The sequence below is a fragment of the Harpia harpyja genome, chromosome 12, assembly GCF_026419915.1.
Source record: "Harpia harpyja isolate bHarHar1 chromosome 12, bHarHar1 primary haplotype, whole genome shotgun sequence".
NCBI lineage: Eukaryota > Metazoa > Chordata > Aves > Accipitriformes > Accipitridae > Harpia > Harpia harpyja.
In genome coordinates, this window is record NC_068951.1 from 5,249,299 (window position 1) to 5,277,094 (window position 27,796).

General features: G+C 40.6%; 1 protein-coding gene across 6 annotated transcripts in view; it reads right to left on the bottom strand.

Moving 5' to 3' along the window:
* The window catches only part of SPECC1 (sperm antigen with calponin homology and coiled-coil domains 1), a 102,273-nt gene that overhangs the window by 24,413 nt on the left and 50,064 nt on the right, over positions 1-27,796 (bottom strand). For 4 of the 6 annotated variants that reach the window (XM_052803361.1, XM_052803360.1, XM_052803359.1 and 1 more), the window contains 8 exons: positions 18,431-19,998; positions 16,372-16,579; positions 15,619-15,692; positions 14,870-15,048; positions 5,840-5,985; positions 5,536-5,636; positions 4,167-4,248; positions 320-470 (listed from right to left, as the gene is read on the bottom strand). In XM_052803361.1, the coding sequence (XP_052659321.1) occupies positions 320-470; positions 4,167-4,248; positions 5,536-5,636; positions 5,840-5,985; positions 14,870-15,048; positions 15,619-15,692; positions 16,372-16,579; positions 18,431-19,998 (2,509 nt within the window). Of the gene's footprint in view, positions 1-319; positions 471-4,166; positions 4,249-5,535; positions 5,637-5,839; positions 5,986-9,193; positions 10,508-11,028; positions 14,565-14,869; positions 15,049-15,618; positions 15,693-16,371; positions 16,580-18,430; positions 19,999-27,796 lie in introns of those variants that run through there. The other 2 variants (XM_052803364.1, XM_052803363.1) reach the window with 2 other exon arrangements.

Sequence of the window (27,796 nt, forward strand, 5' to 3'; positions counted from 1 at the left end):
AACATGCAAAGCTACAGTAGGATAATGAGGGTTGATCACTCGTACACATAATGAAATTCTTGTATACAACTTAGTGGCTCCTGAAACCTTGCTATCCTAATTTTGTCATGATTGCTTATCTTACAGATAGTTGTGGTCATTATAATCTGAATTTTGATATCTGGATCTGACACAGCCTGGTAATTCTGAACTGGACAGACCAGCCAGCAGAGTTTCCACTGGAGGCAGGGGTCCACCAGATTAAAACATTCATCTTCATGCCAGGTAATGCTGTCAATCTTTCCAGTGTGCTGTTTTTCCCAGGAAACTGAGTTGGTACCTGAGTTTGCTTTGGGGTTTCAAGCTGCTAGGGGTAGAGGTAAGCATTCTGCTGCTGAAGGCCATAGGGGGTTTGCTCAGGGATTCCAGGGAGGGGCTTTTACGGAGGTAATGGTCTGGTTTCAGCTCTTCATTTCTCCCCTTCAGAAGGTCTGTGGGAATTAAAAAAAAGCTGTCAGTTTGCAGTCTCAGGAATTTGATTAATCACTGTCCTGCCACCCAGCACACAATATGTAGTCTGTTGTTTTGATTCTAAACAAATGTACTCATTTGTTCATTAAACACACATGGGGCTAGGAAACCTTGAGCAGATTAGAGGTGATCATAACAAGGAATGGCTTTGATGATTTCAACAGTACAAACTGCCTGGTTTCCTGTGATTGATACTCCTGCTGGGGGGTAGGGGCCTCAGGTGAATGAGGGGAAATACCAAAATCTACAGTCTTAAAGGTTCAAAAGCTGATCGCCAGATATCTTCACCAGATGACTGACCAGCCCTAGCACAATAATTTCTTTTCTGCCATTAGCAGACTTGTAACAAGAAAGCCTCTTGTCTCCTGAATACAACCCAGCTTAAGGCAGCAGTAAAAGGCACTTATTATCACATGATGCTTGGCATCCTATCTGATAACTTTGGGAAGTCTCAATATATTTGTAGCAGATGCATCTATATTTTTATTACATGTATTACGTATTTTTATAACATATATTTTATGGTATATATTTATAGATATGTGTGTGTATATATATATGAATAAAATAAAATCAACAAAATTAGTAGCCATAGTATCCAATGTTGATAGGTTTTTGAAGAGAAGCCAAAGACATCACAGAAATCAAATTATCTCCCCATGCATATCAATCATGAGGTAGAGCAAGGTACAACACAGGGAAAGCTGACCGCTTCATTTATGTAGACAAACTGTCAACAAGCCATGATCTACAGCCAGCACACTATGAGCTATTATCAGAAATGAATTGAATGTGGAAAACAACTTTTTCTCCTCCTTCTCAGTTACCTCCCTATGTTAATTATCAATTAATGCTGAATCACCTAGAGGATCTCAGCTTCAGCAAAGGCTAGTATCACTGAATCAGTCCTAAATTTCTTTTCAGCAGTAGCTGCGGTGTGTGTATCAGCAGTTGCCAGATAAGCACATCCTTCCAACAGGCATGCAGCTGCCCTTGCTTTGGCTCCTGAATTTCGTACGACTACACCAGCATTCATAGCTGCTGAGAGCTATAGGCATTTCTGCACCTTCTTTCCACAGCATAAAGGGCTGCTAAGCTCCTATCTATTAAGAAGTCCAGATGGAAAAGGACAGAATCCAGTCCCAGGAGACTGTCTCCTTTCCAGCAGCTTGGCTGTTGGCAGAGCTTTGTTGCATTGCATTGCATGCACCTTGCTCCGTCAGGGTCATCCTTCCTTCGACTCACCTGTCCCTTCCTCGTGTGCACCTTGAATCCATAACAAGAAATAGCACACAGCATACTCTTAAAAAGTCTTTTTGTTGGTTTTCCACTATATATTCCAAATGTGTATGACTCTTCCAGCTCCTCATAAAGTTGGATTTATGGGGAATTCCCTCAAATTTAAATAGCCACACCAATCAGACAGCCAACCAATGAATGATTCTTGGGACCATTTTAAATTTAAGAATATTCCACTTAGAGAAACAGATCTACTGCAGAAAGCATATCTGAAACATTATGAAGAGGAATGTAGGTTTCTCACTAATTTATAAGGATGGCAAAAAAAAAAGTGCACTGTCAAATTGTTATTAACATAACTGGACTGGCTAATGGCATGGTCTAATTAGGAAGTGCTGTGCCAATCATTCAGGATGCATTCATGCATGGTACAGAAAAAGGAAGAAGGAATGATCCCAGATAGGTATAAAGGCTATTGGAAGCATCTAGGTGGACAGAAAAGAGGGAGTAGACGAGGGCATATTAGGAGTCATTTGGAAAGAGAAACAGGATAATAATCGTATGAAAAATATGCAACGTGATTAAGGAAAATCACATTCTGTTAGGGCTATCTATTTGCACTATTTAAAGAAACCTTGTGGTTACCGGCTTGAATTATACAGTAGTGCCTGAAGTGGTGCAAGTTAACAGCATCCAGTTTTGTACTTTGAGTCTCACTTGCATGAGTAATATACTTCCTTTGACTTATTTCTGGCTGCTAGAAACTCCAGGACAGAACCAGTAAACCTCTGATTCTAAATGAAAAGATCATAGCCAAAGATCAGCTCTCTGCGAAGTAATCCATTCTCCTCTCCAACGATGTAACATTTGGGTCATATTAAGGACATCACAGAACCCTGCTGTGATACCGGTCAGATAGAATCAGCCAGAAGATTATTATTATGAAGACTACTTCACTCTGAATTTCCTTGGGGATATTTTTTAATTCAGTGCTGTTTGCATAGGGCTTGGATCAACTGCCTTCTAGGATTATTTAGATTGAAACCAGAGCTATTACAACTTTACAGTGAGTAAGCCTTTGCTATGGATTATTGGAACTAAATTAAACCCAGGTATAAAGAGAAGCTGTAAATACAGGAACTTGTTAGATAAGTGACCATAAATTTTTACCATACAATGGCTAATAAAATATCTGTTGATTTCAAGAGATTTTCACGGAACAATTGTCTATGGGTAATAACAGTAATTATCCATCGCCTGAAGTGGGATATTTATTATTAAGGACTGGCATTATATTACACAGTTGACAGATGACTTCACTCTACAGTAAACTGGTAGACATTAAAAAGGTCTTATGTTCTGTTTAGGATCATTGTATACTCTCATGCAAGACATTTTCTGGAAACCAACTGATACAAACAAACTCTGTCTGTTCCACTGATAATTTCTGCTTGCTTACCATTTACTCCTGCAGGAGAAGCCAGTACCATAGACAAGATGTTATTTGTTTATGCTGCCATCTACCCTATAACCTGTTTTGCTGTTCAGATCCAGTACGTCTTCGTTTTTGAATGATGGAAGGGGAAGCTTAGCAGATTATCTGAAGAGTCTAAAAATGAAGACAGGTTCTAATTTCTCTCCTGTACTAGCAAACTATTGCAGAAAATCCAATCTACCAATGAAGAAGTTGTGACTGATTTTTTTGTCCCTCCCTGTAGTTTCACTGAGGTTTCACTACAGGAATATAATATTTCATCTGTCCTTAAAAATTCAATAATCTGTTGTTACTAGCTTTGATTCCAATGCAACAACAACGTTCAGGACTAGATAATCAAAAAAATGGGCCCAGAGAAAATGGGAAACAAACACTAGTAGAAAAGAATATTAAATGACAAGAGAACAAAAGCAAAGTGTGAAACAAAAACAAACGCATCTCTTGAGAGCTCTCAAAACAAACTATTTCGAGCCCAAATATGACTGCTCCTAAAACAGCCACATTGGTATCTGAAATGTTTGATGTATTTCAAATGAAGTTCAATTTAAAAACAAATAAACCCTGAAAAGACAGTGCTTTGGACTTGATCCAGATGCATACATGTTGAACAAAATCCAATCCTCTCCAGTTCCACAGCATGGATTAGAGAGGTGCCATGGATACTTTGGAATAAAGAAGGCAAGTTTGTGTTGGCAAACCATAATAAATCAGCTATTTTTTAGCTTTCTAAGGCTATGATCAAGATGGGAATGGAAACACAACATAATTAATAAGCTCTCTAAAACAAAGACTCTGAAGACACTTTTTCATGTTTCCTTTGACCATATGAGAAGAAGAAAAATGGCCCAGGCAGAGGCCAACAGTTAAAAACAAGCTTTTGTTAGTAAAAAGAGGCAACATTTTTACATTTACTGCAACTTACCTGCAAGAGGAAGGTCTGAAAGATCTGTGTGTCTGGCAACGCCCTTGCTGGCTGGCTTGGCATTATTATAAACAGAATGTCTCTGTGAAACAAACAAATGTACAAAAGAGAATGAAAAAAATACTAGCCATCATGCTTTTATAGGCAAGCAGAAAGAAGCGTTGTTTCTGCTATCTCAAGATCACAAAGCAGATGCAGAAACCTTTCAACAAGGTATCAGCTGTACCTAGAACTGGATAAATGGTCGTGAAAAATAAAAAGACAAAGGGACAATGTTTTTAGCTAGTAATATATTGGTTCCTGAACTATTTCACATTTCTATTTGCACCATTTTTTCTCTTGCCAAACATAATCTAGTGTCACAAACCCAAAGTAAGAATGCCTGTTCCTAACCCTGCCTCTGTTCCCAGCACCCCGAATGATAAGTCAGAAGGATTCTTGTTTCTGCAGCCTGAGCACCAGTGTTCAGCATTAATATCCCCTCAGCCAGGCATTAATAGAAGGTTCCCAGACCTCTGTCTAATCCCATTCTTTAAACTTCCTTTGCTGATTCTTTGAAGGAAATGTGCTCACACATTTGTTAAGTAGTCTTTCAGTCATCTGATTCTTCAGAACACTCACCTAAACACCCTAGCCTTGCAACTGTTTTTAACTCAGATTCAGAGAGGAATGTCCCGTTTTAAGTCCAATGACCACCCAGTCAAAAAACATACAATGGCTTCTCTAGCCTAGAAAAGTTAGCAGACTGATGGTATGCCACCTTCAGCATATGTGGAAATCAGGAAGCACGGTGCATTTGCTTCTCCATCATTCACAAAAGCAGTATTTCCAATAACATTGCACCACAGATTTGAAAATTGCTAACAGAAAGTTAATTAACTGGTGCAGTGACATAAGTTGTGCTATATTCCAGAACAGTTACGCTTCAGGATGAAAAAACCCAAACTCTAAGAGCCCTTCATTCAGCACTGTATGAACTTACTGGATAACTGGGAGCATACAACTTAGAACCTTATTATCCCGTGTCTCTCAACTCACATGCCAGCTACCTAGTTTAGTTTGATGTTTCTTGTAACTCACTCCCAATAATTGAAACCTATTTTCTGGTCAACAGTGATTAAAGTTCAGAATTGTATTCCAAAGAGCTCACATCCGTCCACTGAGACCTCTAAGCTGAAGTCAAAGACAAACTCACTTTGATCCTTTTTGTTAGTACTACAGTATTTGATGTTTCACAGCAAATAAACAGATGAGTTTCCCCTTCCCCTTGTCAACATATGCATGTTGGCATGCTGAAGCTATGTCATGCTGTAGCAAACACTGCATCTACCCATGTTAAAACTACAAGGATGGAAAGAGCTCCTTGTACCTGCATGGGGGAAACAGCAGCTGCTGGGGCTGTCCTCACTGGAATTCCACTTAGAGGGCTCCTGGGGACCTTGTGAACCGTGATATTTTGTCCAGTGCTACCTGCAAGGAAAAACATGTAAACATTTGCATTTCCAACTCAACTAGCTCCCTCTTGTCAGAACAGGGAACCACTGGTATAGTTGACACAGATACTATTTATGTACCAAGCACTGACAGAGAATATCCATTAAGAAGCAAGAAGGCAAAAATTACACATTCACTGCTAGAAAAATTTTTTACTACAAAATACAGTGTTCAAATACCTGAGCATCCTAAATCAAATGATTTTATCAGTGACTTCACAGTGGCAGCAGATTCTGACGGTGTGGGAGATGCTCTGCTAATGCAGACTCCTTGCCAGCGGTTGGTTGTATCTGTCTCTAGAGATTCTACCTCTTCAGCTGTCAGCCTGCAAAGCAGAAATCAGATCAAACTCAGGGGCAACAGGAAGCGCAAGCAGAAATTAAAGGTCTTTATATGTAGTAAGGCAAATCTAACAATGTACATCTTTTATTGTAATGCCCAGAACATGGACCACTCATTAGAATGTTCATGTTCTTTTCCTGGAGTGCCTGGCAAACATTAAATCATTGAGTCTAACAAACTTTTCTGCACTGTTAACCATACCATTTCCACTCCCCATCCTCACACAGGATGAAGGATTATCATAGAAAAAGGCAGTTTGATGAGACTTGTGAGTAATCGTCAATAGTTACCTGAAGATGGGCTTTCAATACAGCACAGGGGCCAAGGGGCTACTGTGGTCCTCAGTGTATAATGAGGAAAGTAACCAAAGAGAAAGATGTTAATTTACACTCTATGTTTTTAATTGGCGTGACCACTGCTGGAGTAATTGTTACCAGTTAAAATGCCATAATTGAAAATAAAATAAGTAATTGGACAGCGTTCAGATAAGAGCCACAAAAATTAAACCAGAAAATATACCTCATAACGAAAAACTTTGGAAACTCAACTCTTACAGCTTATCAACAAGGACACCTGCTGAACAAGTAAACCCTCAATCACAATCCATAAGCAGTTATATGGGGAATAAAACTGTTAAGTGCTTCATCCTAGCAGACACAAGAATACCAAAATTCAATGGCTGAATGGCTGGAATGAAGATAGACAAACTCAAAATAGAAATAAGGCTCATGTTTTAACAGAAAAGATCATCAAATTACTCCACTGAAAAGAAAATTTGAAGTCAAGATTAGGTGCTGGACTTACAGGAGTTAGTACAGGGAAGTCCACAGCTGTGTTAAAACAGCAAATGTAATCATACAACGTAACTGTTGCTTCTAGTCATGCATTTTATGGATCTGGCTGACATTGCTTAGCACTGTCACTGTACTTACCCAGTAGCTCTCAGGTAGACTTCGAGTGTAATTACCTAGCTTTAGTTTAGGAAAGCTGCAATTACATATCAAAGTCTAGTCACATAAAAAGAGAGTATTTATACATTACTTTCCTGATCTCCTAGCTACTTAAGAAATGTGTGCTAATCTGCAGGTTCTGAGGTATCATCACTTTTCCCTACTTTTTAGTACGGCAGGCACCAAGAGCTACATGAATACAAAAGCAGGAATTATTTCATAAGAAGGCTGGAGAGCTCCATCCAGAAAGCGCCTATAGGGTTGAACAAGTTCTGCTGAGCTAAAAATAGGAGTCAGAGTCTTTTTCCTTTCCCTTTTGGCATCACAGTCTACAAAATGCAAGGGGCTAAAGGGTGTCAATGAATAAGAGAATAAGAGTGACTCATGTTTCTATTTTTGGCAGAGTTAAGGAGGTGCTGTCTTTAAGCAGATATTGGCTATTTCTTTGCTAATTCATTCAAGCTCCTTGTGTGCCAGGGGAGCCTGCAGAGGCAGATGGCTAGAGAAAAAGCCATTTCAGTTCCATTCTCCATTTAATCCAATAAGGAGGAAAGTCAGATTGGGTAAGATTCACCGAGCTCTGAGGGAGCCAGTGTTTTGCTAACTTTAAGTTCTACCCTTCACTTTTTCTTCTGTGGCTTCATAAAGCATAAACAACAAATCAACAGGTGATAGCATCTGCACTTTAGTTATACAAAAACACAAAAGCTAAACGAGTCTTGCTTCTAGTAAAGTATGGAGGAAGGATAGATTTCTGCCTTAAGATATGAAGCCACCCAATGCAATCCATTACACTTTCAAGAATTAAATAGGCCACTGTGCAAGAGTTCTGTCTAGTTATCCGAGTAACAAGGGCATACACCAGGTTTGTGGAGTATTATCAGCGTAAGAAAGGAACAGTAAATGCCTGTAGGCCAACTGGCAATCTTGAGAACAAAGCAAGTCAGAGGCATGCTCTAGGCAGCCATCACTTCATCGGTTAGGATTTAACTCTGAGAACAGCTCAAACCCCACAGACTAGTCTCCTCAGTCTAGCCTTTGATTGCGAAAGGATGCAAACATGTTAAATAAAGTTAGAGTAACTAGACCAGCCCCTACGTCATGCCACAGAAAAGTCCATTGAGAAATCACATGCCATTATTCAGTCGTTGTACGGAGTAGCTGGAGCTACTACCGGTTGCAATTTTGTTAGGATCCTGTCTGTAATCTTAAGGCTGTATATTTGTAATAGGCTTCTAAACGTACCCTGAAACAACCTCCTAGATTAAACACAATCACATCAGAAAACCAAGGCCTCTCATGCTGCAAACCTTGGCATGAAAGGTAGGAAGAACAGTGCCGAGACCTATTTGCTTCAACTAAAACCACACATGCCAGCCAACAAGCAAAGGACAGTTATGAGACTTGGTGAGTACCTTCCATTTTTAAAGAGAAAAATCTGTATGATAAGGGGATGCATGTATGTGTACATATATGGGTTTCTTAATAGAGAAGCAGAAGAGTGGGAGTTTAACTTGCAGTAGCAAGATAATTCAGGAGGACAGTATAGGAGAACATGACTTAGAAAGATTAACGACAAGCCATAACTTCAAACCAAAAATGACCCCTTGTGCACAGAATTTATTCAGCTTAGTATAGCTTAGGCCATCCAAGACGACTAAGCAAGCTTTGCTACAAAAAGGATGGATTTGAACAAAATGTCATCTACTGCTGTATGCTTTCCTTGAAACAAGAATGAATGGTTTACATAGATAAATGCTGCAAGTGCAGCTGGCTTAAGTGGAGCAGGTCCAGGAGGAAGCAGAGCACTTTAGCCACAAAGGAATTAAAACGTCCAGTCCTTTTCACAAAACCACTGCCTAGTTTCATTCATTCATTGATGAGAGAAGTAGACGCAGTAAGCTTTTCTCTAATGGCAAGAGTTAGGCTCCTTGTTTTCTAGGTTTGGAATATGTGGACAACAGACCACCAACAAGGTGCAAGTCTTTCTGTGCTTAATGTATAGATTTTGGCAACAACAGCCTTCGTGTGTTTGTGAAATTTCTAAACTGCTCCAATGACCTCTTCGTTACAGGTGGCCTAGGACCACAGAACCATGTTTTCAGAAATAATTACTCTGCAATCCAGTCTTTGACACAGTTCCTGTCATTGTTGTGAATCCTCCTGAACTCCAAGGAACACAAAGAAGAGACACACAGTTACTGATGCACAGAACAGAAGAGAGGCCAAGGGCAGGCAGCAGACAATTCCAGACACTTAAACATTTATTTGGCACTTCAATATATATTTCTTAAACAAAAAACCCAACATTCAACAGCTGCCAGCACAGAAAAGAAAGGCAACACAAGTGTGCATATATGCATACACTTCAGTAGCACGGCACAAAGGTGAAGGCCATGCCAAAGCCAGGACACCGCGTGGAATTCTCTACTAGCTCAGCCTGCTCTGAGACCAGGCCCTTGCTAGGTCTTCACATCCAGGAGGAAAGAACAGGAATCCCACAGCCAAGACATGAAATTCCAGTCCTGGAATGAATCCTGATGATCTCCTGGTAGAGATGGTGACTTCTGAGTTCCTCCTTAGCATCCAAGTAAAGCTCTCTCCAGGTGTCTCCAGTTGCAAAGCTGAACTTCAGCAAGTTCTCCCTGATCATCATACACTTCACCTGAGTTAAGGGCATGAGAGACTCCTTTCTGAGAGGATATTTACTAGGGGCTTGATATATTCATTTCTTTTCCTTCCCATTTCTCCATCTGCAATTCTCACAGGCAGGACAAACCTCGCATGGGACATTCTCTGTGAAAGTCATAGCAGGACATGCTCCTTGGGCACGACCCTGCTTCCTAACAGACACCAAGTCAGACATGCCACCCAGTGGCGAGTGCCTTGTCAATACAATATTAAAAATCTGAAACCATCAAAGCAGCTGATACTGAATAAATAACTTCATGTTTCCATTCAGTTTTCCTGCTGGATTTCAGTAACCTACCGCTCAAGTTTGTGTGTGTATGTATACATGCTGATCTGTAGGCATACATGTATTTAGACACACAGAGATAGATCTATGAATATAATACTATATGGAGAACTCATAATGTGTATGCTCATTAAATTTTACAAGTTAGACATACACACTCAGTTTTATTTTTTGCTTAAGCTTAAAATGGCGTGTTTGAATTTCTGTTTCAGGGCAAATACCCCCATCCCTCCAAAAAAGCCCTCAGTTATTTCAGTTCCCCAAATATCTCTGATTACTTCTTATGGCCTAGTTGGCTTTAAACTAATTCGGAACTTTTTCCACCTCATGGAGTCTTCTGAAGAGAGAAGCCTTCTGAAACAAAGAAATAGGCTCTTGCCCATGGGGAAGAGGTGGACCCGAGCAGCATTCACACTTTGCGATACACTTGACTTTTGCAGGGCAATAAAAAACTGGAGGTGCTTTCTCGAATTGAAACTTCCCTTTTTCAGCTGCAAGTTGAAGGTGTGTCCTGAAGTGTCTCACAGGCCTGGCTATGCATCCATTCAGGGCTGTGTTAGCTGGTAGAGATCAGGCACCTATGGAGATACAGACAACAATCAGGGAAGTTATAGGAAGCAATACAATGCCCATCCTGAGGTACAGCTCTCTATTTTACAGTTAATCATCCCATCATCACTAAATAAAGGGGAGAGGGGAAAGTGCTGATGGTGTTGCTAGGACAGTTGAAGGAGTGCCTTAACACTCCACTAACTCAGCTTTGGGACGTGATAAGCAAACAACAATACAAAAGAAAAAATATTGATGTTGCTCAGATAGGAAGAAATTAAGTATTTAAAGCCAGGGAACCAATTTCAAAGGACAGGGATGGTAGTGTTCCTGGCTCTCCTCTCTTCTAATCATTTAGGACTATCAATTCAAAACGGGTACATGAACACACCCAGGCAACTAGAGTTGCTCTACCTCAATCAGCTTCTGTTTCAGGGTCCTTACACCAAAGGGGATGGAATAATCTCCATTCAGTGGAAAAAAAAAAAAACCCAACAACAAAAATCCAAAAACAAAATCTCTATAAGACAGAACAGCTGCAAAACACAGGCACAAATGAGCAGCACATCAGCACATATAGACTGACAGCAGGGTTTAATACACAGAGAGTACAAGCTTATTTCCAGGAGAAAAAGCATGTAACACTGCCATGCTGTGGCACTTGAGACTTTAGGAGGAAGAACAGAAGCAAATTAGTGGGATACATCACAATCTTCACTTTAGGCTTCCGTTTGAAGATTTGGTTAATTTTTTTTATTATTCTAAGAAGTCGCTCATTTAATTACAGATATAATTTCTCTGTTTACCAAGTACTACTCCCAGCCCAACTGTCTTCCCTCCGTGTTCTTGGTTCAAGGCACATGATGTTATAGTGCCAAAATAATTTTGCAAACTTGAAGGGAAAGAGTCAAAGCGATACCTTGAAACTTCCACTGCTGCTAAAAACAGTGTATTGCCAGAAAGGCTTGGAAATGGGTGTGTAATGAAGCCAAAAAGAGCCGTCCATAATTTGGGTACTTTCAGCAATAACTTCCTTCCTTTGTGTTACAAACCCAATGTAGCATTTCATTTCACCACTTCAATATTTGATCTTAAAACAGCTACAAAAATGAATTTATTTCCAGGGTGAGTGTTCTGAAAAGATGAAACTTGCTACAGGACCATAGGATAATTCAGGTTGGAAGGAACCTCAGGAAGTCACCTAGTCATCCTGCTCAAAGCAGGGCCAGCTATGAGGTTAGACCAGGTTACTCAGGGTCTTATCCCGTCTGGTCTTGAAAACCTCCAAGGATGGAGACTATATAGTTACAATTTCCACCACCTGCAAGGAGACAGTTACACAACAGTGGATTGTAAGCTTTTGCATTTTACTGCAGAGAAATAACATTAATTAGGATGTAAAATATCATAGAAGACTGTCTGAAACATGGGTTAATCAATTTGTAGGTTTCAATCTGTACTAACGTGGGACAAGTTAAATCCTCTCTTCCTTACTCCATTTGTTTGATGCTGGTCCAACCTCCCCCCAACATTCTTAGTCATAGAATTAGACATTTAATCTGTGTTAAAGATGCCTTTGGGAGGCTCTTACCTTCATTCAGATGAACTCTGATGACCTCATCAGGATTTTTTCTGCAAGTTCTTTGGCTGTTCCTGAACCAAAAATGACTTTTTGTCTCATTAGAAGAATGTAACGGTGAAATCAAACTTGGAGGCAGGAACTCAGGCAGCCACAGGCAAACATTAAAATGGCAGGATGTTGTAGGAGATAAATTGGCTTCAAGATCAATTTATGAGGTGGAGTCTAATGACCCTCAAGAGATGGCTGAGATTTTGCCAAAAACCTTTGAGTAGCAAGCTATTTGGAAGGTACATTTTCCAATCAGACCTTAAAAATCAGACAGGAAACTTTCACTAGGGAGGGTCAGATATTCAGCTCAATGCACAGCTGCTCAGCATTAGCAAATATGAGGAATACTTTATAGACTGCATTAAGGTATCATGCTACAAACTGTTTCCACCAGTGCTGAGCGTGTATTAAAAGTCACCACGGGTACCAGAATCTACTGCTGATTCTGAGCAGTAGCATTTGTGAAAGCTGACTAAAAGCAACAATGAGAATATCCCCAGAACCTTCTGGGTGAAAGAAGCTGAGGTGCTGGGGAAGATAGCGACCTCAGGAATGCAAAAATAACTGGGAGTGTAGAACTGGCTCTCAGCAGGAGCTTTGGCGACTTCAAGGATTTGTTTTATAGGTCGGTACAGTTTTAAAATTTCAGTGCTTAGCTGTTGATCACTGCTTTGTTTAGACAATGCCTTACGTAGGCATCATTACCTTCTCCATACCACTCAGTACAGAAATTTTGCATTCTCTGCACGAACACTGTGAGTCAAATTAGTTATACTTAAATTGAGAAATACAAAATTTGGTCTCAACACCTGTCTTTGAAAGAGAATAAATATTTCCCACTGCAAACAGTATATCTGGCTCCATGACCAACGTAATACTCAAAGCAAGCTATACAGATAGTCAATATGACGCAGAGACAGACATATATCTATATGTATGTGAAAAGAGAAGGAGACACAAATGCCAAAACTGACTTTAATTAAATACGTGTCTGAATACCTCCTTCTGGAACTACATATGTATGGATTCTGGGGATCTAATTTCAAAAGCAGTATTTGCAGCTCAGGCTTCTTCTGCCAAAGAGCTGACAATGCAGCCATGTTCCTTATACATAGAAGATAAATATCCCAGTTTGCAAATTAGCAGGTCATCTTTTATTCAATTTAACTATTATCAAATACATCTTCAGATTAAAAAAATAGAAGAATAACGAGGAGAAACTACAAGTATATGATTCCTGACCTTATATATGGACCCCGCTCTAAACAAGAGAAATTTCATTAAGAACAAATTAGGAATGGAAACAGAGCCCAGAACTTAAGTACTGTCTGGTAATCATTTTGTCTGAATACATAGTCTGTAATAGCTTTTCTTTGCATCCACTGGGGACTCTGATAATGAAACTGGAGCTTAAACACATTCCTTTATTTTTCTGAAAAGAAGTATTTCTGTTCCTTCAATCCAGGAATTCTGATCCATACACCTCTGCACAAAAGCCCTCCCATCTTTTTACTTCCATCTACTGTACAGCTGCTGTGGAAACTCCTGAATGGAAAACAGTGAGCAAATATGTGCAACAAAGCTGGACCACCTGAAAGAAGTGACAGGATTCACCGTGTTCCTGTGGCTATTCTACCAGTGGCCACAAAACTACTGGGAGAGAGATTAAATGGAAAAATCTAGAGAAGCAAAATTCATCTGGCACGCACTTTTGATAAACAGTACCACTGTGTGCGTTATTTTGTCTCTCTTTGTTCCCCCTGTACAAATTTTCATCACCGCAGCTCTGCTGGGTCTGCTTGCGTCAATGCAAAAAAAGAGCAGAGCACCGTCTTCTTTAGAAATTTTGGTTCTTCCTTCTAATACATCTTTTGTTTTCCATCTCTTCTTATTTTGTATTTCAATTGTAGTACGATTTTTAGAATGGAAAGGTGGTACATAAGAAGTCGCGCACTGCATAAAAGCCACATTGTAAGGCATCTGTACTGGTTCCAGATTAAATTGTAAAAGTCGCTTTTGTTCTTACCATGCTCCCACAGAGGGAAGCCCCACATATACAGCTTACCATGCTGGGGTCTATCTCTGAATGGTTCACAACTACTGTTCCCTCTCCAACCACTGAGACTACGGCAATTGTTTTACAGGTGGGTCCACTGCATAACAAAGTCACTTTTGGGCTAAATGCTAACCCACGCCACAGTCCAGACCATTTAAAACAACTAATCACATAACAGGTTTCAAATTAAGGACAGGAGATGTGAGATGAGGAATCCTAGTACTTGCATTGATCACTCAGCCAACACGTATCAGACTTGCAGAACAAAGAAGTCCAGCTAGTCCTCATTTTAATTGGAACATATACAGTCCTTGACTCCTCTCAGGTTAAGTAGTTCTCTTCTGGATGTCCCATTGAATATATGTAGCCAGCCAAACTTTTCACAGATGGTTTAATACAGCTGCACAGAGAGTTATGACGGCAATAAAACACAGCGGAATACCATATTGAGAACAAAGCTATAAGAGGATATTGGCAATTGTTATTAATATTTGCTGATTAAAACCTTCATGGCCTAGTTGACAGAACTAGATCGCCAAAAAGAAAGAGAGGCACATCTTAGAATAAGAGACAACAAAATCCGTCAGAAGAGTTAAAAACAGACAACATGCACATCCAAGCCAATGAATAGTTATTGACAAAGCACTGTTTGCATGCATGTTAGCAGTCACAGAGATCAAATCTTGGCCTTTGTAAGTAACCAACCTGTTGCTGCCCTTCACTTCATCCAGCTCCTTCTGCAGTCTGGCACTCTTCTCCTCTTCCTCCTGAAGCTTCCTCTTTACCACACGGAGCTCCTGCTGGGCTTCACACTTAATATCATTGGCTACAACCACTGCAGTCTGCAGATCAGCTTGAAAACGCCTCCACTCTTCTGTATCTTCCTAGAAAGAGCAATTAGAACCCCAAACTGTTTGCTGTAAAAATGCACCTACTTGAGCTGAGCACTTAAGTTATTGATCTCTCTTTCAGTGATCACAAGTGACCAGGATTTCACTACAATTTCAAGATGATGCCAAGGTCAAACTAAATACTTGCCTCTCTACACAGGACCGACAAGATTGAAAAAGAGGAAACTGATGCTAAGCTCTCCCCTCCAATACAAAAAGTACAATCAAAGTTCTTCCTATAGCTATTGATCATTTGGACTTGTGATACTACTACAAGCACTGCTGCTGAAAAGAGCTCGTTGCTACTGATGATTCATGAAGCAGGAACGGCTGTTCCATAATAGCAGAAGTTCATAGGTAGAAAAAGCAAAAGTAATTTGCAAAGGATGTATTATATTTTTCCTTCACGGGCAAAGAAACAGCTAGAAATAAGTGAAGAGAATGGAGAATGAAAGGATATAGAAAGAACTTTTTACAATTGTTCTACAAAAATACAATGCTTCTCTCAAATCCAGTACTGCAGTAAAAGCTCAGCTTAGCTTTGTTATGGAGTCAAAGCCTTACCTTCATTTGCTTAGTCAGAGCCTTCAGCTGTCTCTCTGTATCTTGTTTTTGTTCTTCCAGCTTCACTGCTTTACCTAGGAACAGTAAAAAAGGGAAAATATTATTAAACACACAAAGGCAAAGGTGAAAAGTGAAAGTGGGAAGGCAGAGCAGCCTATTTGGTTTTGCTTCTAGTAATGCCACTAAATAGACTAAGCTGAAATTAAGATACTCTGTCAATGGATCAGGAATGGAATCAACAGCAGACTTGTTACTCAAACATCTCTGAAATAGGTCATTATTTTGAGGCATTAAACCAGACTTTTAAATTTACAGAATCACATGTGCAGGATCACTTACTCAGTACACACACTCCTGGAACACTCGACGTAACACTGGTAAGCGAAATGTGCCACTCATTCCACCAGGTGGCAGCTCCCCTTCCACAACGCGACAGCAACTTCGACTTCACAGCTCTTACTAGTGCTTTTTCCTAAAAGCTCTTTAAAAGGCCAATAATTCCAGCTTCTAGAACGGGCAATACATCCTTCGCTGAAGCATGAGGCTTGGAGACTGTCTCTAATATTATTGTTATAGCACTAACTGTTAAGATAGTGACTTCTGTGCATGAACAGAAAGGATTGGCCAAAATTGGAATACTTCTAAAGTGAGGCCCTTGTCACACGTATCAAGACATGCTTCCTCCTCCCTACTGCAGCCATAACTAAGCCCCCTGAATAAGGTCACTTAAATCCTTTTTTCAGCTCCACCTACTTTCTAGGTCACTGATGAGCTGGTTATTGTGAAGTTTTATAGCACGATGTTGTTCCACCTGGTCCTCCAACTCGAAAATGGTCTCTTTCAGGTTTTTTATATCTGCTTCATTCTCTGATGTTTTTTCCTGCAGCTTCTGGCTGGTTCTGCTCAGTTGCTCAGCCTGCCGGTCACACACCTCTTTCAGCTGACCACACTCAGTCTCAGCCTGGAAGGGAAGAAAGCAAGCTGCAAGTCTGTCTTTACTTCTTAAGAGATATCATGCATTAGAGGTTTTACTGGGCATCTCATAGACTTAAGAATTGAACTTGTGTTCTAAGCATTGTATAAACTGAGTTTCAATGCGAATGAGACAGTTTCGGGAAACATACATGAGCTATGAGTGTCAGTTTTCTTTCCTGGTAATGAAGATAATAAAACAAGATGCTACAAAGGAAATTAAATTTTCTATATGATGACCATAATTCAAAACCAATCTCTGCAGGTAATGAACAGAGAGGAATTATATTCCTGGAAAGCTCCACATCTGGTTATGTATCACATTATGAGAGTGATATCGCTGCCTTAGGGCCAAGACAACAATTAGTTCATCCACATTAACAATCTTGCTGCTTTTACTATGTGCACTTTCAATGGATTGTGAAAACATACGTAGTGGAGCTAGCTACTGCAGATAAGTGTATTTCTGGATATAGGACATCTGGAATTACTGAAGGGGGAATCTGCTGCACTTCAGTTTGTTGGCTCAGGCCCACAGATCAATGCTTCCAGGTTTGGGGGAAGATCTCCGAGTATGAACAAATTATTCAGTGAGCAGCACTGGCACAGCCTGACTGAAGGGCAGCCTTACAGAAGCCTGTGGTCTTGTTTGGGTGTCACAAATAGGCAATGATTCAAAACAGCTTAATTCGAGGCAAAGGAAGAGTAAAAAGGAGGAAACCTGTGGTTTCCAAACCAAGCAATAAAAGTTTGGTACAGAGTCTGAGCACTCAGCAGTTTTTCATTTATTCTTCATAAACTGCAGCTCCAGTAAGCACTTGGGAGCTTCCTCTACTAACTCCATTTGCTGTGGTCACCTATTAAAGCCGAAAGGACATCTGGATTTTCTAAATCGCTCAAATCATGGAGGCGCTTTTTGGCAATGCTCTCTTCCTCCGCAACTAGCCAATTTCACCATTCTTCTCATGATCCCTTCCCCATACAGGAAAGGCTGCACAAACAATCACTCTTTCTGCAGCGGTGGGACATAGTCACTGGTTTGTGCTTTATTAACACTTGTTCTACGATGCCTTGCATTGCAGCTCTCTTCCGAACATCCGGAATCACACAGAAAATAGAAACAGTAACCGACTTAAGCTTGCTTGCAGCAAAGCTACAAACTATCAAATGAAGCAGAGTAAAATTGTTCTAAAATAACTCAACTTTTTTTGCCATTACTTTACCTATCCCAAAACAGAATACTTCTCAGTTTTGTAAAAATATTTTAGTTTTATGAAAATAATCTCATCTGGAGCTTGACCATGCATCGTTAGTCATGTTGCTGTAAATACCAGCTTCTCTGAGCATTAGCTCATGTCCTTGTGTTCTCATTACCAATGACACCTATAGTTCACTACTAATTAATCATGATTACTTATTCAGAACTTAATATTTGCTCTAACTACTCATGCCCATCTCTTCATCTGAATTACCAAGTGATTTTCACTAATATTTGTTCACATAACATCAAAGCAATATTTATTGACCTGTTCTTTGCTCCAATGCTGATAAACACAATTCTATTTACTAAAATAGTAAACTCTGCAGAAGATATTAGGGGAAATTAGTTTTGAATTTATAAACACAGCTATGCTAACAGTTATTCCTGGGAAAATATGTAGATAACAGCAGAAAGAGAAACAATATCATATGATCCCAGCTTCCATTCAAAACTAACTAATGCAATTTAAATCCTGGAAACTTATAATCAATGGCTCAATAACAATCTAAAGACTAACAATTACCTATTTATGGAAGGACAGATAAACAACCATTATATTTACAGCTGTTACTGCTTTACCTTAGCTAGCAGACCCTGAATGTGCTTCAGTTCACTGTTTGCCTTCAGTAGCTCTTGTTTAAGCTCAGTACAAGATGCTTCTAACTGATCCTTTTCTGCATGGGCTACTTTCAGCATCTCTTGCACCTCAGAATTGTCAGTAGCGCACCCCATCACGTTGATTTCTGCGGCCTTTTGTTTCTCGCTCTCTAACTGAGTTTTGAGAGAGCCATTCTCAATTTTTAGACCTTCTAAGGCAATTTTACAGTCCTCCAGAGTTTTTGTCACTGTGCTGTTACTCTGTTGTTCCACTTCTAGAAGTTTAAGCAGCTTCTCATTTTCTTCTCTCAGGCTTTTAATCACCTGCTGGGCATCTTGATGCTCCCTTTCTAAGCTTCGTAGGCTGCTGGTTAACTGTTGCTGAATGTTAAGCAATTTCTCTCGTTCAAATTGTGCTTTTTCAAGAACTTCTGCACATTTCTGTTCCAGTTCAAGGACCTTCCCCTCCTGAGCTCTGCTTTCTTCATTCTTGGATCGCTCTTGGAGGAGAGTCATTAGCTTCTCATTTTCTTGGCTCAGCTGTTCTGCTCTATCTCTATGTTGACGAAAGGAAGTCTCCAGGAGAGCTTTCTCTTCCACTAGCTTCTCATTTTCTGTTGTCAGCTCCTGCACCATTTGCTGTTGATCTGACAGCTCTTGCAAAGTGGCCTGTAATTCTTCTGCTGTGCTGTGGTGATTCTCTTCCATTTTTTGTATTCTCTCTGTAAGAGATGCAACAGAAAGGTCACTAATATTGTTTGGAGAACTTCCTGTAGTGGAGCATTTGGAACCTTTCAAATGGTTGCTGTTGGAGGATGTTGGCCTGGAAGGTACATCTGCTATATGTTCAAAATCAGATGCATCGGGTGACAAGGAAGCCTTAGTTACATCACTGCTGGAAGAACCTGAATTGCGCAGTGCACCCCCATTCACATGCTGCCTGTGCTCATCCATTTCACCTCTTGACACATTTTTTGATGGGCTTCCAAAACTGGATTCTTGGGTAGTTGGGGTTGGGAGGCTGCTGTCACCTCCACTGCTTGTCGTTGTGTCTGAGAGAGGAGAGTTCTCTAGATAAAGCAATTTCTCTTTCAAAACACGATTTTCTTCGCCCAGGCTAGCAAGCTCTTTTTGAAAAGTCCTGTTTTTTTCCTGAAGGGTCCGTATTAATGGATCTATGTCAACAGGTGATACTGTTTCTACATTTTGGTTGGAAGCACCCATTCCTTCAGCGTTAAGTGACCCTTTCTCTTTGCATTTCTTCAATTCACTACGGAGTTTGGTAATTTCAGAATCTTTTGTCTTTGCTTCTGCCAGGAGTTCTTTAACCTGAGATTCCAGAACAGCCTTGTCACCAGTTTCATTCTCTTGCTTGGACTTGCTAGTGGGGCGCACGTGTTTGGTAGGAGTCGGTGTACCGGAAGAGGTGGGGCTGGGTTGTGTTTTCCTAGTATTGGCTTGACCACGCAATACAGCTCTCTCTCTGGATACAGACGATGATATTTCCCGGGGTGCTGGAATCCCTGTGCGCTTTGCAGCTGAAACTGTTCCTTCAAGAGAAAGAGATGAGGCAAACTGAGTTAGTTCATAAAGTAAACAAGTCACACAACAACAATGCTAAAGCCTAGAGCAGTCTTGGAAAAAACACCTGAGTGTTTGAATAGGTTTAGTCATGACTGAGTGTGTGCATTCATGTTTCAAAGGCTCGTATTATTTTGCATTTCTTCCTCTCCCACCCCCCACAAAGGAACACAGTCTGCTGAACTTTTTCGCAGTGTAATAATATCATATGTAGATGCTGCAATACATGAACTGCAACCCCCAATACCAGGATATTAATAATTTGAAAATAAAAATTCTTCACACTACACTTTGTGAAATGCTGAATTTGAACCTATTCATTTCTGGGGAAAAGTTCAGTAACTTAAGAAAAGATACCATCTTTGAAAAAAATGTATGGTTATCACACATAAAACTAAGGTATTTGCATTACGCTCAGTTTATGCAGATCACCATAAAAAAGGTCTGCGAAATTCATGCTGACTGCAGATTTGGTGAAATACAAAACTCTGCCAGCACTTCTAACACTAAGACAATTGTGTTGCTGCAGCTTCTTGCAGAGATGGACGAGAGATTTTTCGTGTTATAAATTCCCATCCTCTTACAGAGGAAGAGCAAAAGGAGATTAGAAAGTTGATGCTGTTCTGTTTGGTGGTTGTTGGTTTGGTTGGTTGGTTTTTTTCCCCCAACCAACTTAATGCAAAGCGTTATGTGATTACAAGGGAATAAAGTTTCTGAGCTGCTGATCTTCATCTTCCAAAGCACTCTCTTGGAATACGGGACCATGGGTACTGAAGAAACAGTAAGAGCCATCCTAACCATGAAAGCATTAACAAGCTGGTTAAAGAAAAGAAGCTGGTTCAAAGGGAGGTATTATATTCCGCTACAAGTGGCAACACTATGAATTTAAGAAATTCCTGTTTTCAGGACCTTACTCAAAAGGAAAAGCCCTAAAGTACAGAGCCATAACGTTTTGGGATATGGTACAATGAAGAGATATTGTCTAATGTAGCCACATAAACAGGATGCAAGGGCCAGTTATGCAAACAGAAAGGGCTAGTGAGCCAGTGTTTGCAATAAAAACAAGTTCCAGAAGCACTCTGGGGGGAAATCCTAGAATCAATTACATCTCCCCACATTTGGGAGGCTCTCTTTGCTGATACACATGTGCAGCACTCACAGAAAATCAAAAGGCAGTTAGGACCAAAGCGGGAGCGGACTCCCTGCCTTACAGAGCAAGCAGCTTCATAACCCTCCCACAGCATTTTTCACACTGAGGAAATCTTGGTGCAGTGATGCACTGTCAGTAATGCAGGGCACTGAAGGGTTAATCTTAACACCACCCAGTTTGCTCAGCATCTCTTTTGAAGAATGCACTAGGTTTATAAACCCCACACAAACAGGAGCCCCTCCTCCTCTCTCCCAAACAAACACACTCTGCAGCAGGCACAATAAACACCCGGAGACAAAGAGCAGCTGAAGAAAAGACCCCTGAACACAGAGGGGCTGTGCTGGGAGGAGAGCACAGAAAGGGCTCTGTGATGGCAGGGGCACGATAAGGCCAGAAACAAAGGCTCCAGTGTTTATGGGAAGAGATAGCAGGGACAGTCTGGCTGGACAGCAAGCAACCCACACAGCTTCATTTAGTCATCTACAGCTGGAGGCGCCAACATATCAAGGCAGCTCCCAGCTCCCCAGTGGAAAAATGCAATGCAAGCAGAGATGGGAGTTTTTCCACTGCAACTTAAATGGCTGCTGGTGTGACTCCAGCCCTGAGAACTCAGAGAACTCATTTCACTTGTCAGAGGTGAAAGCCCCCGGCTCACTGCTCATGCCACTTCTTAACCCGAGGGCTTCCAACTGCCCAGATCTTGCCCCTGTAAACTGCACTCACACTGAGCTCGGCAGATGAGCAAAGCTTTTAATGTCGATGCAGCTAACACCATAAGATGAAGGACAACGGGGAAATTGAATGGACCATGACATGATACATCACTTCCAGCAGAGAAATACCAGCTGAGCACAGCTCCTCCTTCTTCAGAGGCAGAGTTCATGTGGGGTGAACCCCAGGTGTCCAGGCAAGAAAGCATAAGGCCTTGTTTGAATGCACCTCTTGAACATACGGTGGGACAAGTGTCCAGAGTAGAGGAAGCAGTGCTTACACAAGCTATAACCACACTACAGATTTAAGATGTAAAATACTTACTACAAATGGCCACAGATGTTCTTCAATGGAGCCTAAGGGGTGGATTTAAAGCCTTCTGTTATGTCCTGGACTTTTATTCAATCTGAAGGAGTTTTCTACTGTTATAACAAAATTTTATGACAAAGCAAGTGCCCCAAATAACACTTTTTTTTTTTTTTTTTTTTTTTGCAATGCCCAACCTAGTGCAATGACATGACTGTCATCTGGTCAGCACATGACTGGGTAGTGTTATATAAGTAGTGGGTAGTGCTGACGTATTATATACATTACAAGAAATAATGATGCTACTACACACTGGTAAAAATTGCATGGTACTGAGAAAACCACCTTTTTCTAAGAGAAACGTAGCACTTCTGGTAGCAATGCCAGTGTGCTTCTAATCACCACCAGATGACAACTGCAACATGATCCTGAGCAATGGAAGACATATATACAAGGATAACAATTAAATATATTTAACTGGGATTGATTATCTGTACTTCACCAGTTTGACAACCAGTGCAGGCTCTGAGCTTACTCAACCTGTCCCATGTGTTTTGTAAAGAGTCCATGCTCTGCTGACTTGTTCTGTCATAAATCACGAAGCATTTACTATCGATCAATAACCATTAAGCTACCTGGTTTTTTTCATGACATAGAAGTGTTTATGTATTTTCCTCTCTCCACTCTCCGAAACAGTGCCATGTAATACTAAAAAGCCACAGAGAGCCCAGAAGAAAAATAGTTCTGAATGCATATGTATGTTGATTACAAAGCACCAAAGCAAGTATAAGCACTACTTTAAAATTTATTTTATGGGCAACTCCCCCTCTGAATGACCTTGAAATTGATCAGTGTAGCAGTTATAAATGGAACTGCCAGCCCCACAGCTGAGGCACCCACAATGCAGGAACTGGGGTGACATGATTAGCTCGGTACCCCACACTGGCTATGGGAGACTCCAGACAGACACATGCTTGCCAAGCTACAGAACCCAATCTAGGGTCGATTTATGCTGTTGCTTAAAGTGGCTGGAATCACACAGAATTCCACTTCCTAGAAAGTGCTGCTTGTTTTGAGCAGGAAAGAGAAAAAACAATCAGCCCTGCATCTCAAAGGAGACATTCCGGAAAAAAACCCAAACCATTATTGAATATCTTTCTGTTTGGTCAAAATGGTGCATTGGCACCTCATTCCCGTTTTCACTGTTCATCCACCCTGTCCAACTTGTTAGCTTAACTATTCTTCTGTCAACTTTGAACACAACCTCTTTCCCACTGTCCCACGTATCCAAGCTCAGGCTACCTCTGACCAACAGCATATTTCTCATTCTCTTTGCACCATACCTAACCTCCCATTCTCCCAGTCCCACACCCACTCTGCTACTGGGCTCAGCTTGCATTCTCCCACTTAAGAGGAACTGGGAATTACTCCTGAATTACTGCACTGAGAGTTATTGCCTGAAAACCTGTTTTGCTCAGACCGAGGTCACCTCATCATCATGTTTCTCACCTTGGCACCCAGTAAGAACTCCTCCATTTTCAGTACCAGCCATACTATTCAGGTGTGAGGGATTAAACCTTAATATGTATATAGAGCTTATAATTTTCAAAGTGCTTTAAAATTAATAGCTGTTTAACTCAAATCCTCTGAAACACATAATTGTTACCTCTAGGTTACAGGACAGGGAAGCAGAGAGAAATGAAATGCCTCACCCAAGGTCACAGCAAGTCAGTAAGGATTAGGACCCCAGAGCTCCTGGCTGGTGGCCTGCTGTGCAGCTTTATTTTTTGCACCACTTTCTGCCAAGGAATACTTGCTGACTTTCCGCTGGTGTCAGAAACAAAGCGGGACTTTAATGAGATAAAAGTTGACCCCTCACGATGATTTTTTGCCATTTTAATCCCATTTTCTGCATAGCTACAATGTTTTTCACAGAAGAAAGGATCAGGATTACTCTTCAGTTTTTCCACATAATGATCTATATTTGATCCAAGCTCTCAGCACCTGCCACATCAGCTCCCATAGGGCATCCACAAGCAGAATAAAATGTACTACGGAATGGAGAAAACCACTTCCCAATCCCCCAAGGTGGAACACATAGGATAGCTGTCCAGAAGTAAAGTCCATGTAGTACAGCTAATGTAATTACAGTGATAGCAGGTTAAGGGAGAGTAGGTGACAAACATTTTACTATAGTCACCGGGGACACACACATGACATTTTGGAATGAAGATTCAGTAAATTAATCTGCCTTCACACTCCATGTGCTCTGAGATAGCACATATCACTGTCTTCCCAGTAAAGCACTAGCCTTGAAGCTACATTTATTTTACTTGACTCTTAAGTACAATTAAAAGTTCAAATACCTGCTTCTCCAATCCCAGAGCAGAGGAAGAATCTCAGTTGGGAAGTGACTTCATTTGACCTCAGAAACTTTCTGCTTTGAATCTATTTTTTAGAACTGGAGTCAATATAAGATTATTTGCCTCTGGCCTTTGTGCCATTTGTGTCCCACAACCTGCCCTTTCCTTAATCCTTCCCTCCATCAACGTATTAATAACCCAAAGGTTAATGCCATGAGCTTCTGCTGTTCCAGGGACTGAATTAGCAGGGAATGTTCCATTTTGTGCTTTCTTCCTAAATTTTAATCCTGTCAACTCTTAAGCTAAGAACACCACATTTTCTTCTTCAACATATTAAAAATTCAAGTTAGTAATTAATTCTTCCATAGTTTAAGTAGGTACTAAGTCTCCTGCATGTAGAGTTTATCTATGTAATTTAAGCATGCTGATCACCGATTCATTTCAGAAAGCATTTCAGTCATGTAAGACTAAAGCATGAAGACAGATGCATCTTTGGTGTGATGTTTTTAAACAATAGATACCTTACTTGAATTGCAAGGGCAGGATAACAGGAAATAAAAGAAAGCTATTCATAGCACTCTGCAATGTTAAAGTCATACATTTCAAAAAGGTGAACTCTTGCCTGCAGACAAGTTTGTACTCTCGTGATTATCCGCTGCTCTAGGACTGTTACATCTCTTTCATTCCAGCTCCTGCGTTTGCAAGAGACCAACTATTTCACTGTCTTGCGTCTCTGCCATCCCTCCCACCTCAAAAAGGGATAACAAACCAAAAAAGGAATAGCAAACCAAAAAAGAGATAACAACAAGAAATTATGGGCTAACTCATAGCCTCCCTGCCAACAGAAGACTGTGATTCTTCCGTTGTTCTGGAATTCTGTTCCCTTGTGCTAAGATATTTGAATACATTTTTGCCATCTGAACAGAACTCCCAAGCCTCAGATAGAAAAGTGATTCCTGTGATACCTTGAGGAAAAGGTTAGTATACATCAAGTGGGTTGCAAGCATTTAGCAGAATGGCTAAGTACAGAGAATACTATTAACAGCCCATGCTTGTACAGCAAATAAAAAGACCTCCCCATACAATTTTACTGTGCTCTATCACACGTGGCTTAACTGAATTAGGTCCTTCTTATCAGTTTTGGTTTTCAGCTTATCCTCTGGCTGTGACTTCGGTAGATCCTGGACTCAACATGATTGCATTTACTCAGGCTTTGCCAAGATCTTGCTGAGGATCCACAGCAGCATTGGTAACATACAGCAACAGGCAGGTAATGCAGGCATGTACTCATATGTGCTCAGCCTTGCCTGTGTAAGGTCCTATTACTATTTTTAGCCAAATTTGAGCTTCTTATGCAAAAAACCCTGAGTCTCAGGTGTACCTTAATCCCACCTGGTTTATGACACCTAGTGTAGGAAGCCAAAATACAGATGTCTGCTGCCATTTCAGATGCCCTTTAGGCATATTTAAAACACCTTCACCGAACTGAAAGATTTGACAGTACCTGTGGGAGACCTGTCCTCTGCTCGAGAGGCAGACAGAGAGCAACTGGGATGTCTGAAGACATCTAGGATGCCACTAGACATTGAACTGAATGGTCAGACTTTCACAACAGATTTACAAGCTGTGTTCCAAGGCAGGTAATAGCAGCTTTTATGTGCCATTTTCAAAATTACACCAGTACCCAAGTACCACTTAGGTGATTTCCAGCCATGCAATGAACAACTTAACACAATGCATTAATATGTGACTTCATGACATCATTGATCTGCTGAATTTAGTCACAACTAAATCAGAAAAGATGGTATTAGCTCGGAGCCGTTGCACTCTGTTCACTCCGTACGATAAAGAAGTGCATGTTACAGGGAGCCTAGCCACATTTTCTGTCTTTTGTCAATTCAGAGTAAAGTTTTCAGGAACCTAATTAACTTGGTGCTTAAAATCCATTTTCCAAAAGTGGCTAAGCCACTAAGAGCTCAAAGCTTAACTGAAAACCCAAAGGACTTGGCAGATCACTTTCACTCTGCTCCAGCATTGATCCCGAGATTGATACTGAGACTGACTAAGAGTGAACTAGGAGTGCCCTTTGGGAAATGATGACTATACAGCACAGAAGGATTGGTGTACATTTGTCTCTCTTAAAATACTTTCTTATTAAAAGATTTCAGAGTTTTGCATACATGTCTACTTCATTGAAATGCCCTATTTTGCCCTGCCCTTTTTTCCCTTTGTTTAAGCAAATGAAACAGTTAAAAAACAACTTCCCTGCTAACCAGAGATCTTCTGATATCCTAATTAACAGGAAACAGACTGACACATTTCACGGTAGCATGAGAAAAAGCAAACATAACTGCTGAAAAGTAGGGCAGATATATCAGCAACACTCACCCATGCTGTTGCACTCTTTCATACAGATATCTACACGGAAGCAAAATCCCTATAAATGTTCTGCCACATTGTTTAATGCTCCTACCCTTAAACCTCCGGGCATGCTAACAGTAAGACAGCTTGATGAATGGATGCACATAACTAAATCAACTCATGAAGAAGATCTGAATCAGTTCTAAGTGCTTCTTGGGGGTTAGAACAAGAATGGAACTGGATGCAGAAGGCCCGATTTTCTAAGAGATACAGGTGCCAAGAGACACAGATCAGCACCTTCTGTTATTTTCAGAACTGCTTAAGCTGTTCAGAACTTCATATTTGAGAGTGAAATGTCTAAAACTTCTGGTCCACCATCAGCTTAGGTAAAAGTCAGGATAAAGAATGACACTATTACACTGTGACAAACTATTATGGCTTGATCTGCTTGATAGACAAAGGGAACGAGCTGGACAGGTTAGCTATCAGCATTTTTCAGTGACCAGAGTGTTGGATACTCCTTTGGATAATCCTCAGTAACTCAGAAGAGCAGCATACCATTTTCTATCTCTTTTGGGGTTGTCCTGCAGAAAGACAATGCTCCCTGCTACCCGGTCTTTATGCAACAGCGAACAAAGCAAACCTAGGCTTGGCCAGTCATAGTTCTCCTGAATTAGTCTGTTTGCAGAGTATTAGTCATAGAGCCAACACCTTTACAGGTCAGCAACTCTTTGGGAAGGTTCACTTGGACTCCACCTAGCTTTAAAAAAGACAAGGAGATGGCTGCAGAACAACAAAGGTGGTTTTGATAATCTAGCACTAATTATATAGAAGCATCTGCTCAAATAAGGCCTTCTATTCACTTGACAAACACTG